General features: G+C 44.4%; 1 protein-coding gene across 2 annotated transcripts; it reads left to right on the forward strand.

The window, feature by feature from the left end:
• Window positions 1-100: 100 nt before the first annotated feature.
• PROC (protein C, inactivator of coagulation factors Va and VIIIa) lies at window positions 101-12025 on the forward strand. Of its 2 annotated transcripts, XM_039706519.1 has the most exons (10): window positions 101-2919; window positions 3745-3980; window positions 4338-4418; window positions 4805-4965; window positions 5652-5676; window positions 6177-6287; window positions 6959-7099; window positions 7440-7549; window positions 8447-8564; window positions 11363-12025. In XM_039706519.1, the coding sequence occupies exons 3-10, from the start codon at window positions 4352-4354 to the stop codon at window positions 11923-11925; spliced, it is 1296 nt and encodes a 431-aa protein (XP_039562453.1). In that variant the 5' UTR covers window positions 101-2919; window positions 3745-3980; window positions 4338-4351; the 3' UTR covers window positions 11926-12025. The 2 variants fall into 2 exon arrangements, with proteins under 2 accessions (XP_039562453.1, XP_039562454.1); XM_039706520.1 differs by lacking the exon at window positions 101-2919 and having other exon boundaries at window positions 3683-3980.
• Window positions 12026-13522: the final 1497 nt, after the last annotated feature.

Below are 13522 nucleotides of genomic sequence, written 5' to 3' on the forward strand. Positions count from 1 at the left end.
TGTAAGTGTTGTAGACTAATTTTGTTGCATTTTTTTGTGTTGGTTTAATTGGCGTGGAGTAGAAAACATCAGGTAGTTTAATTTTTTTAGCTATGTCTTGTAGTGAACAAAAGATGTTTTAAATGTGGTGCTTCTTCTGGTGCTCATCCTGATCAAAGCTCTGCTGGCAGCAGGCCCACAGCTCGATGGGAACTGTCAGAGTCAGCAGGGCTGTGCTGGTTACCCCTCCTCAGGTGGCTGTTCCTGGCCATGGTGCTGCAGTGCCAGGATGGGACAGGAGCAGTTCTCTCCTGCACCTGGGCTTCTGTGTATTCTATTTATTGCAGGCAATATGTGCAGTGACTGGAATAAGTGAAAATGCATTTACAAAAATGTGGGAGAAGTGAGTTTTCTCATGAAATGTGGAAACTGAGTGCCATAAATTACACCTGTAAACTTGAAACAAAAAAAATTTGGTGTTTGGGTGAGCAGTCCATAGAGTGGATTGTGACAAGCTTTCTCTTCTGTCTGTACAGACTGGTGTGTTCTTAAGATACTGATAGGAAACTTCCAGCAGATTTATTGAAATTGAGAGGATGGTTGTAGAGTTCCACAGTACTGTTGCAAAGTGGGTGGAAAGTAAGTTAAAATGGTATTGAATATTTTCTGTGTGAAAAACATCTTTGTACATGATAGTTAAACAGAAGTATGGAGAGAATGGTGTCTGGAACAGGAACATCATTCTGGTGTTACATATTCTTGCATGAGTAAAATTTTCATTTTATGATTTTTCATTGGTTACCTGGAGCCAGAACAAGGAGAAAATAAGAACTACTGTTTTTACTCACACATGCATCAGACCTGAGTGTCAGCCTCTGCTTTAAGTGGCACCACAGAAAACATACAAAGAAGGCAACAGCAGATTACTCCTCTCATACACGTTAATTAATTTTGGTCTTTTTTTTAATAATGTGGCAGAAGCTAATAGCAAAAATCTTGCTGCCCCACTCAGTGTGTCATTACAGAATGTCAGATCTCCTTCCCAGGGCTGACATCCTCTTGGTTTGATTTAACTACCTACTGGATCTCAGGAAGATGGAATGGGTTGGGAGGAAGGTGTGCTGTGAAGATCTCTACCAGTGGGTTTAAATGCAAAAGTATGAATAACTGTGCACCCCCTAGCTGGGACTGGAGTAGCTTGAGGTGTTTGATTTTCATGTGGGCAGAATTAAAAGGTCCTGAGACTGGAAAGTGACATTCCACATTGATAACAGCTAAAAGAGTCATGGCAGTTCTCCAGCAACTTCTGTCTGAAGAGTTCTAGCATTCTGCATTTACCCAGTCACCTACCTGGGAGTGTTTTTCTTTACAAGCAAGGAGGAGCTGAGGCAGTGTGCATATGACCCAGAAGCCTCCTTTGGTTGACTTCATGGTAAAATGCAAGCCAGTTTTGGCTTTTCTTCATGGGAGCAGGGAAGGGGGTGGCCTCAGCCCTCATGTCCTCCTCCGTGAGCAGGTTGGTTTGCACTGATGGGCTGCTCCAGAGGAGGAGCTGGAGCAAGGTGATGGTCTCTCTTTGCAGAGGCTGTACAGAACTGCAGCCCCAGCAGCATTCCCAGGTGTGAGCAGATCCCAACCAGGGAAGGGACAGGCTGGGGGGAATTCGATATCTGCACAGGTTGTTGATGTCCTCTTGTTCCCAGGTTGCAAACTGGGTTCCCAGCAGCACACAGGCTGTCCATGGAGAGGTGTTCTTGCCTTTCTGGCACATGTTCAGTGCTCCTCTGAACTGTGCAAAACCTTGGGCTCCAAGGACTTTTCAGAAGAGCAACCTGAGGAGATTGATACTTCAACTTGGGTTTCCTAGGGAAGCAGGTGCAGTCTGTCTGGTGCTGTGTGTATGAACCTGTCTTTCCCCTTTTAATGCCTGTTTGAAGCTGCTGTCTTGTTTCAGACAGTTCACAGGGAGAGATGATGGCTCACAGAGCACTGTGTTTCTGTAACACAGGACTTGGGATGAGAGGAAGACTTTGATTGAGTTCTGGCAGGTAGAGGCTCCAGTGTGCATGTAGGAAGTAGGCTTGGTGCTTTTATTGTTCAGTGAATTGTTCAGATTTCTTGCAAATTAAAAGCTATTAAATAGGAAGCACTGATGCATGCAGCACAGGATGACTGCTGAAGAGCTGTAGGGTTTGATTTTTGTGATTGTTTTTTTGCCACTTCAGTTTTCTTCTTTAGAAAAATTTACATCTGTCTATAATTTATTTAATTTGCAGAAATTTACATAATTTCAATTTAGAAAAATTTGAGAGGAGCAATTTGGTACTCCTAGCTAAGAGGCTAAAGGCCAAGAACACATTTGAGAATTTGCCAGAAGCTTTGCTATAGAAAAGCAAAAGCAGAGCTTTTGGCTTTCTTTACACACAGGGGTGTGTAAACACTCTGCTGTGCTCTGTCCCTTCAAGCTGCAAGGGGGAGTATCTTTCAGCTGTGAAAGCTGAAACATTCATGATGCTTTTTGTCACTTCAAGGAGGTGGTTTATTCAATTATTAGTGCATGTTCATAACATACTGAATCAGAAGTCTCCACAGTGCTAATTTAAATTTATGGAGCTTCTGTCTTGCCATTCTCTTGTGAGGTTTCTCTTTTCTCTTTACCCTCTTCTAAGCTCTCCTTAGAAAAAATCCTATTTTTTAAAATGAAAGTGAAGTAGAAAACAGCCCAGCACTGATTTTTTTTTTTAGATTGAAATTGGTTCCCTGGCATGCAAAAGTTGAAGTACCTGAACCATCTTTTTCTTCAATCCCTTGCACCTGAAGTCATAAAATCACCTGAGAGCCTAAGTAAAAAAGCTGGCTTTTAAAGTACTTATTTCTTCACTGCAGTGGCAGGAGAAAACAAGAAAACCAAGCCTTCGAAAGAAAAGGCATCACGAAAAAGTAAGTAAGTTAATTCTTACTGAGTATCAGTACAGGGATTAAAAAAAATAGGATGTTTTTAGGAGGCTTTCCCTAACCTCTGGTGGCACTTTTCCTGGTGAAGGACCCCAGAGGACTCCTGGGTGCACTGGTAGTTTGCATGAAGATGCCATATCTTCCAACATCAGGGAGAATTCCTTCCTACAAAGGACAGTCAGGCATTGGAAGGGGCTGCCCAGAGAGGCTTGGAGTTTCCATTACTGGAGATGTTCAAGGAACGACTGGATGTGGCACTCAGTGCTCTGGGCTGGGGGACAAGGTGGGGATTTGGTCACAGGTTAAACTTGATGGTCTTGGAGGGTTTTTCCAACCTTAGTGATTCTGGAATTCTGCTGCACAGCTCACAGAGGTGCCACTGCAGACACTGTTTGCAGAGAACTTGGACATGCTGGTTCCTACCACCTCCAGTGCAAGAAAATTTCTGAAAAGGATTGAGGGTGCTTAGTGTTCAGAATTCCATAGAATACTTTGTTCTGATGAGAGCTAACCCAGGACACCAGAAGATGCAATATACTGGTACAAGCATCTGGTATCTGCTCATGGCTGTCAGCGGGGGTTAGTTCCCTTTGCTGTTTTGTGGTGGAAACTTTGATGAGAAAGTGAAGTGAGAGGACTTAAAAATTGCAGTATGTGTCTCTTTTGGGTGGTTGTGTGCTGTGAGAAGAGGGCAGGATCTCTCAAGAGACCGCAGCACTGGATATTTTACACTTGCAAATTACACTGGATATTTTACAGCACTGGATATTTTACACTTGCAAATTATATATAACCATTTCTGCTCACCAGAGAATGAAAAGGAGAAAATGGTTTGAGAAAGGCAGTGTGGGTGCCTCAGCTGTTTTACATTTCCCCTGTATGCTGGTAAATGGTCAAGCTCTCCCTGAGCACTGTTTGTTTAACAACTGAAAAGAAAGCACTTCCTGTCACTCCAAAAAGTAAATATCTGAAGTTATGGATTAACTAAGTTCCAGCAGAGCTCATGGAGGAAGAACAGATCACGCTGATTCCCACTGAATAAAGCAGTAAGTGCTTCAAAAGTATTGTATCCTTTGAGATTTCCAAATAGAACTTGCTTTAATAGAGCATGAAACTTGTAAAAAATGTCCAGTGACAAGGGGAGGGTGTCAGGACAGGCCAGAAGTTTTCTGGGAGAGCTGCTGATGTGTTAAAGGGAATGAGCAAACCACTCTGGAGGGGCCCTAGTGATCAGCTGTTCCAGGGCTGGGGTCAGACAGGGCGCAGCAGAGCGCTCAGAGAGAAGCAGCTTTCTGAAAAGCCAGTGAGCGACCTGGCTGAGCTGGATGGTGGGAATGGTCTGCAGCAGGGGCTTGTGTCACTGGCCAGTGTGCTCTTCTGGACACCTGCCTTCTCCTCCTCAGGTGACTCCTGCAAGATGTGGAAGCTCCTCACTGTGGGGCTGCTGCTGGCTGCCTGCTCTTTCTGGGGCTGCTCCACCTCAAGTAAGCATTCCTTTGAGAGATGGCCTTCAACCCTTCCCAGTCACTGCAGTTTTGTTTCCTGCTCCTCTGTTAGTCACAGGGGGTGGCTGGAATCCTTCCCATTGAGGGGCTTTGACTTCTTTTAGTAGAGGTTGGCAGACAGTGGTGGGGCCATGGCAGCTGCCTGGTCAGAGCCCTGCTGAGCCCCGTGAGATGTCAGAGTACCACAGGGCAGAGGCTGGAGCTTGCTTCTGCAGCACAGCACAGACAGCACATGGTGTCTAGGGCAGCTTCTCTTGCTCTACTGGAGAGAGGCTCTTGCTCTCATAAGTGTCCTTTGGGAAGCACCACTGTGAGTTTTCAGCCAGCTCTTTTCTCTGCTTCTGCTCTCACCTTTTTGCTTGCAGTATTTTACAGCAGTAAAGATGCAAACCAAGTCCTGAGAATCCAGAAGCGGTCAAACACTTTCCTGGAGGAGCTCAAGCCAGGCTCTATGGAGCGTGAGTGTGTTGAAGAGCTCTGTGACTTTGAGGAGGCCAGTGAGATATTTGAAACCAGGGAAGCAACAGTAAGTTGGTTTTTTGTTTGTTTTTTTTTAAGGATAAGATAACTTAGTCAATCAATGATTTTCTTAAAATATTGCAATCCAGGGCACAGGAGATCCTGCTGTCAGTACTGAACACGGCTCTTTCCTGACTCCTCAGGTGTAGGCGTGGTTTTGAGTGTCACTGTGTTACAGTGACTGTCAAGTTACCCCTCTATGGGCCACAAAGCTTGGCTGCTCAAGCATGTCCATCTGGCCCGCCTGGTGAGGTTTAGGTCCTAGACAGTTAATTAGAATCCTTGCTTGACCCCACTGGGCTATTCTTGCTGCTACTAAGTTTTTCCCAGTCCTTCCAGTCTTTCCCCTTTGTTGTCCATTCATCAGTCCTGGCTGCTTTTCAGTGTATCTCCCAAGCCTTCCTGTGTTTTGTCTAACTGGGCTCAAGTGAGCTCAGGTGACTTACCTGGCAGTAAGTGCCAAGAAAATAGCCTGCAAGCAGAGATGGGGAGTCTGTGCTTAGTACAGACTACAGGAGAGTCACTGGCTGTTTTCTTGGTTTGTAGTGCCAGTCACTACACTGCCAAGAAGAGAGAGACCGATGTTACTGACCAAAGTGCTGTGTCCTGTTGGCCAAGACCACAAAACACTTGAAATCCCTCACTTGCGAAAAATGGTTTTCTCGCTGTAATACAAGTTTTGTTTCTCCACAGCTAGAGTTTTGGAGCAAGTATGTAGGTAAGCAAAGACTTTCCTCATCACTTCTCTGTGCTTCCTCAGGAGTTACTAGTACTCAGCCTTCCTCCTGCTATGTGTCATATACTGATTTAAATTCTCATTCTCTCTCATAAGGGGTGTGCAGAGGATGTTTTCCTGTTCTATCATACAACTCCCTAAAACACTTGAGGTGCATCTGTACCTATCATCAGTCATCTTCCCAGAGTTAAGGAATTGAAAAATGGTTTGATGCTCTAACCATGCCTGACATGGTCCAGCAGTAACCTGCTGCCCTGCCTGCTTCAGGCTTTACTCTTTCCTCCCCTTCTGCCCACTCCACTCACTCTGCAGATGGAATTGAGAGCCCAAACAGGTGACCCTGTCTCTGCCACAGAGGTGTCACCATTAAGTGCCAGAGACCTGGCTGATGCTTGGGAGTCTGGGGAGGGTCTGTTTGTGCTGATGTTTGATCTGTGAGCTCTGTGTGGTTCAGCAACTGAGTTTTCCTACCTCTGTTTCAGATGGAGATCAGTGTGAGCACAAGCCTTGTTTCAACGGGAGCTGCAAGGACAATATTGGAAAATTTTCCTGCATCTGTAACGAAGGCTGGGAGGGGGTTTTGTGCAATTATGGTAACACTGCATTTAATCCACTATAAAATAACATCCTTTGTGACAGGGATCTCTGTGTGATAGAGATGGACACTTCAGTCATTGCATGGCATATTCTTTCTTTACTACTTTCTTTATTAATGTGATTTCTCTCTTGCTTCTTGATGTGGTAAGAGGTTTATCTGTGCTTATCTAATGCAAAATTAACTTTGTATTGCCATAGGATAATTTTAGAGGTATGAGATATCTAAATTTCGGACAATACTGGAAATAACTCTGAAGCAGGGGTTTACTTTAGAATTGGGGATTATGGTGGGGTTTTTAAATACAGGGGAAAACCCAATCTACTGTGAATATTTTATTACTGTGTCAGTTCCTTCCTTGGACAAAAGTGGATAGCATATTTAGGGATGAGCATTGTATGTCATGTATCATCAACAGCTTTCACTGTGGGACTGGGCACATAGTAACAGGGCATTTTCTGTTCTCCAGTCTACAGTAATCTGTTTCCTCCATCTCCCCACTCCCTGATTCTGGACCTAGGCCTGAGTGTCATTGAAGCCCACAACTGTCATTCCAAATCCATCAATAGCTGTTACCCACTTGAAGCATGATGTCACTTTGCCACCTTACCTTTCTGTGACCCTGACTTCCCAACTCCACGTCTCTCTTGCTGTTTGTTTTTCCCACAGAGGTCAAATACAGCAACTGTTCCATGGAGAACGGGGGCTGTGAGCATTTCTGCAGGGAGGAGCCTGCTGAGCAGCATCGCTTGTGCAGCTGCGCCTCGGGGTATCGGCTCAAGGATGACCACACCACGTGTGAGCCTGTAGGTAAGAGCAGGATGTTTGCAGTCCAGCTTTGACACAGGATTATTCAGGCTGATGTAAAAGAATTTTAGGGGAGATTTGTCTGCAGTGTACTCATTTTCAAAACATCTATTGCATGAAGAGTAACTCTGCCTGCATTTCCCAGCTCCATACCCACTTTATGGCCCTTTATCCATGTTTGTCTCAGGGAAACATAAAGGGGAGTCAGGAGACTGCCTCCTCTGCCAAGCACTGAGGGACTTCCATGAAGCCTCTGGACAGTATTGCCTAGGTCAGACAGAGGAAATCCTCTAAAAAGAGGATTGGGTGACCTGGGCTAATGAATTCTCTGCATTTTCTGCAGTGGAGTTCCCCTGTGGAAGAGTCAAGTTGGACTACATTGAAGCCAAAGCAGATTTCAATATTCGGCTCATTGGTGGAAAAGTTGGGAGAAGGGGAGGCAGCCCTTGGCAGGTAAGGACAAAGGGATTCTTTGCCACAAATAGTTCAGGCTCTTCCTGAACTGCTCTGCCTTCCTCTCTGCTCCAGAAAGGCTCTTGCTTTGTTACTGATGGTGTCATATGAAGTTAAGATTCCCTTTGCTTTTTCAAAAGCATCCCAAAGGTTGGAGTAGCAGGAATAAATAATTTAATATCTGTGAGAATTCTTGACCTTGTTGCTGTTGCCAAGCTTTTGACCTTAATGTGCCAACACCACCAAGAGAAAAGATGGTGATGGCATTCACCTGCTCTGTTGCTCCGTCCTGGGGAGCTCATGGTGTGTGATGTGTGCTTCAGCTCCTGCAACAGTGGGAGGTGATCTTCCTGCCCTTTCGTATAAGCCTTGTCTGTCGTAAATTCAAGTTAGCAGACTTAATCAGCAAGATATGCCATGACAGGTTGGCTTATTGCAAAGAAAAGGGAGACCTCACAGAGCTTACCATGGAGCTAATGAATGCAAATAATTAGGGCCTGGTTCCCTTTGATATCAGAGGGCCTATTACACCACAGCATGAGAGCTGCAGCCTGAGATGATGCACGGTCTCTGGTGTGGGACACACCCCTCATTTGTGCTCTGTATTTCAAAGCTTTGAGTACAAAGTGCTTCTTTGCAGTGACCAGCATCACCCCATGCTGATTTAGATGAAGCCAGCCCTCATTCAGGAAAGACATTCAAACCTTTTTTTTGTAGGTATTTCATAGAGACTCTATTTATAGAGCTTTTGTCCCCCTATAGAGCTTTGGCTTCAGTGAATGTGACATGCTTTGATGCTTGATAAGTCTGGGTGTTTGGCATCACCCAAGAAGACTGAGTACAGTATTCTGTGAGCTGTTCTCCATGCAGTGTCACACCTCCCTTGTCTTGTTTCAGATTATGCTGCAAAATACCAAAGGGAGGTTTCTCTGTGGGGGTGTTCTCATCCATCCAGCTTGGGTCCTAACAGCAGCACACTGCCTTGAAGATAACAAGGGGTTCAGAGTTAAACTTGGTATGGAAAATCACCTGTCCCTCTGCTTTTTAACTATAAATGTTTATTTCCTAACATTTATCATCTCAGGAAAAAGACTGGCAGGTTCTGAAGGCAAAAGTCCTTGGCTGTAGGAGTGGTCTGTCTAGGCAGTATTTAATATACACCTTAGCTTAAAACAAAGTTTAGTAAAAATCTGATTTCATTTGAGCTATTTCAGCCTTACTCTGGAAGTGAGCTGATGTCTACTGAGCACTGCTGCTGGTCTGTAAAGTAGAAAGTCTTGATCTCTTCTGCCTGTGTTTTTCTGGTGATGAGTATATTTAAGACCATCCCAATATTGAAAAAAAAGTCTTGATCCCAGAAGGAGAATGTCACAGGGTCTCTTCCTGCCTTTTCAGGTATTTAAACACTGTTATTTAAGAATGTTTCACTGGAGAGGTGCTGCATAATGGCAACACTGCCTTTACTTGCTCTGCTGCTCTGGAGCATGAGAAAATGTCACTATGTCAAGTAAATGCTTCTCCTGAATTGACAGACAAAGATAATTAGTGTTTCATTTGCACTTAGAATTTTTTTAACGATGTTTTCTATTTAGCATTGGTGCTGAAGCATAACAGCTCACTGCTTGCTTTCCATTAGTGAAAGGATAGATTATTTGTAGAGAGTCCAGCCAATATATTGTTTGTGTATATAGCTTTAAAAATAGATGTCTGTGTGCATGTTCCATACACGCTGTGGACGTGCAGATGCTTGAGAGCAGAGACAACAAGTTTATGTACATCCAACAGAAAGAATGAATTGAAAACTGTGTGATGTAGCCTTGGGTCCTCTTAGTGCCAGAATATTCACCTTTTCACAGAGAGACTTCTGTCACCCCAAAGCAGTTCTCATCAGAAAAACCTGGAGACATCTGTGAGTGACAAGGGGGAGAGTTTTGGATGAAGACATTGCCATGTCCATGCAAACAGCCATGGAAGTGTTTGTACTGAACCTGCACAGGTGCTACTCAACCTGTGTCTGTCAGGCTGGGATACCCCACATCCTTCTGGACTTGTCTCACTGCAGCTTGCCATTCACAGGAGCAAAACTGGAGAGGAAACTTGCATCTGAGTTTACACACAGCTTGGGGAGAAGTCTTCTAGCAGCACTCATGTGCTTTGGTGTCTGAAATAGAAAGTTAGTTCTAAGAGTAGCTGAAGTTTTGGAAGATGGATTTGAGAATAACACAATATTCCTGTTTCTGGCTCTTGTTCCTGCATCACCAGGCCAAGAGCATCCAGAAGTGTGTTCAGAACTCCAAGAAGATAGAGCAGATAGGTGGATGTAATGACTCAATTTAAAATCGTGTTTCTGCCTTCACAGTTAATACTTTTATGCCAGCAGCAAAGATTATGATGGTCCTTATTGTGTAGCAGGAACTCAATGTGTTTCCACAGCCTCTGGGTTCAGTGCCTCCAGGTGTACATCCAGGATTTTTGAAATTGAAAACTCTGGGGGTGGATAACCCACCAGAAGTCAATGGGTGTCCCCCTGGGAGTGAGGGAAGTCTGTCACTGCAGTGCCAAAGGTGTCACCCACAGGTTGGTGGGTGCCTCAGGATGGAGGCAGCTGGTGGCTGTGCTGGTGTACAGAGCGTGTACCCACAGCAAGTGTGTTCCTGCACAGCCCCTCTGCCTCCCTCAGAGGAGATGGTCTGACAGTGCAGAGTTATTTCTGAGGCCTAAAGCAGAGTTTGTATCTGTGAAGGCAGGAATAAAGCCCTGCCAGGCAGCCCCCAGCCACAGTGCCTTCAGGCTGCCTTAGGGGTGCTGCAAACACTGTCACTACAAAGAAATTGTGATAGGAGAGAAAAACTGGCTTGTGCTTGTTGGCTCAATACTAGCAGGTCCATCAGGGGCTGGTGCCTCTCAGTACAAGACATCAGAGCAGTTTCAGCTGTCTGTCCGGCCACGTGTGAACTGTCCATTGTCTGTCTGCAGAGGAGCAGGAAGAGAGACTCAGAAATAAATGGTCTGGAAGACCAAGATCCAAAGCTGGGTTTAAGAGATCTTTTGAGAATATATTTCTGTAACTACTGTGGCTTTTAAGTCCCTATGCTTGGAGATGCTCCTTACAGAAAAAACACTTGCAAGACCTCACTGACAGCCTAGCAGAAGACCTAGCTCTGCCTTTCCTATTGCAATGTATCACAAATGCCTTCTTACATTTGTGGCCCTTTTCAACATAGATTCTTGCTTGGTGTTTCATAACTGCTTGGCCCATGAAGTAGCCATGATGATGTGGCACAAATAGCAACTGGGAAGTCTTAAGCAGTGAAAAATTTCTTAAAATACAGATGTAAGATTTCAGAAAGGAACAATCTTACTTGTCAGTCACCTTTATCTTACAAAAACTGACATTCAGCTATTCAGACCCTGACTACGTGGTGTAAAGCTCATGTCCTGTTGTAAATGTCCTGTTTTGTGGTGTGCTTGCTCTCCCAGCTTTGAATGCTGGCTCCAAGAAGGTTGTTTTCCTCCTGACTCACATAGCACAAGTGTACTGAAATATGAACACCACAGAGCAAGTTGGTTTCTCAGCTGATGACCAGAGCTCTAGAGCTCTATAGGTATTTGTGATTTCTGTAAATATGAAAAGTTTAGAGACGCGTCCATCTGTTAAGAACAGTGTTAACTTATGACATAAACAGTTGTATTACAACAAAGAGAAGTAAAAACATGGGAGTGCAGTCCTAACACTCAGTGTAATGCAGATGCTTTGGTCTTTCAAAGTAAAGGAAGCTTTGACAGCATCTGTCATCTTGCTTGCTCTTCCAGGTAAATTCCATTTCCGTCCTGAGGCAGACGAACAAACCATTTGGGTTGATAAATGGGTGATCCACGAGAATTACACCAAGAAGACCTCAGATAACGACATAGCCATGCTGCACCTGGCTGAGCATGTGATGTACTACAAATACGCGCTCCCCCTCTGCCTTCCCACGCGCAACCTGGCGGAGCAGGAGCTGATGCAGAGCGGGCGGCGGGCGGTGGTGACGGGCTGGGGCAGCATGAGCGAGCGCAACCACAGCTTCGCTGCCTTCCTCAGGTACATCGAGATCCCCATCGCGCCCCGCAACGAGTGCGCGCAGGCCATGAGCTCCCCCATCTCTGACAACATGCTGTGTGCTGGCAGCCTGGGAGACAGGAAGGACTCGTGCCGCGGGGACAGCGGGGGCCCTATGTTCACTAGATACAAGGATACTTGGTTCTTGATAGGGCTGGTGAGCTGGGGTGAAGGCTGTGGAAGGAGGGAGAAATTTGGAGTGTACACCAAAATTAGTCAGTACCTTGAGTGGATCCAGCACCACATAGATACGTCAGCTCCTTTGAAAGGTTGATTCTGATGCAGAGTCTGGAATGTTGTGACTCTGTGCTAGTGGCAGTATGCACTGTAATGTACTGTCAGATCTTCAGTATTAAATATTGAGTATGTGTTAACCTTGTGTGCTGTTTTCCTTGGTATCTACTTCTTTTCCTGCTTTTTTTTTTCTTGTTTACATTGGTTTATTGCAGGTTATGTTGTTTATTTGTGGCATGGTCCTACTTCAGCCTTACAGGCAAGAAAATATCCTCTGTTAGCTGAGATGCTGTACATACAGCATTGTAGAAAATAAGGTTGTCCATGGTCAGACAACTCCATCTTTGAAATAAAAATGTCACTTGTGTAATATGTCTGAACTGGTTGGGGTGGAGGCTGGAGGGGACACAGAAAAGTGTTTTGCAAATAACCCTAGAGATGCAGTTATGTAATTTCAGCTGTACTGCAAGGTATTGCCCACAGTAACTCTTTTGGTTTGCTCAGTATTTGTATAATTTTTCTTTCAACCCAGTGAAATTTTTATTACATCATTACTACCTCCAGTTCTTCACACCTTACTCCAGTGTTCACAGATTGTTGATTCAGCAGGTGACTGGAACTTACCTGTATTTTCCATTCTTTGCACATTTGATGCCAGATTTTACCCTCCCAAACTTCCTTAAAAGAGAATGGGAACTCTCTTTAATGTTATTCCCAAAAACCCCAAACAAACAAACAAAAAACCCAACCCAAAACCTACTTTAATTCCAAGCTTTTGCAGGCTCTATTTATCATGAAGTCTGTAATTCTTTTCTAATTAACAATCAGGCAAACACTTCTGTTCATTACTGTGCTGGTGGATGCAATGGGCTGCAGGCTGTGTTAGCATTGCTGATGCTTTTACTGATAAATACATATTTGTTTGTATCTCTGTGTGTATATCAGTAAACAAAATAAAGGCAGCACCAATTAATCCATAGGAAGTAGCAATAGTGCAAATGAAGTTAAATATTGCAATTTATACCTGTTTCTAATCTTAGTACTTGAGACTTGTTAAACATAATTAATCTTGTAGAAAGAAAAAGGAAAACTATCTCTGCTGTAGTGATGTGTTTCCAACATCTCAGTGGGCTTGGATGCATGTTTGGATCAGTGAAGAACTTCAGTCTGCTCTTGTGATGAGATTGTTATACCTGGGGGTTTTTTTTGTTTAACAAAGTTTTATTAGAGTTCCTAAGAAATTTAATATTAAATCAGCAAGGAGGCTTAATACCTCTTAAATTTGTTCCCTCAGAAGCTGCCTCTGTGCTTATTACCCAAGTGAGGATTTTGATTCATGCACTGAAGAAGCCAATGGCTTCTGTGTCACTTGCAGGCTCTGTCTCTCTCCTCTCCTCCTCCTTATGCCTTGGGATGGGGTTTAGAGATGGACAAATGTTAAAGAATAATGCTTTGAACAGCAGCCTTCCCACCAGGCCTGCACGGGGAAGAGGCAACCTGTAACACTGACTTGCACAGATGTGTTCAAAGCCAGTATAACGGGTCTGAGTAACAGCAGCAATTGTAATGTTGGAGTGGCAGTGGCTGTGCCAGGGCAATATTTGCCTCCCTGCAGGTGACTGCTGTGACTCCTCCTG

This window comes from Passer montanus, unplaced genomic scaffold (assembly GCF_014805655.1).
Source record: "Passer montanus isolate IOZ18808 unplaced genomic scaffold, ASM1480565v1 scaffold193, whole genome shotgun sequence".
Classification (NCBI taxonomy): Eukaryota; Metazoa; Chordata; class Aves; order Passeriformes; family Passeridae; genus Passer; species Passer montanus.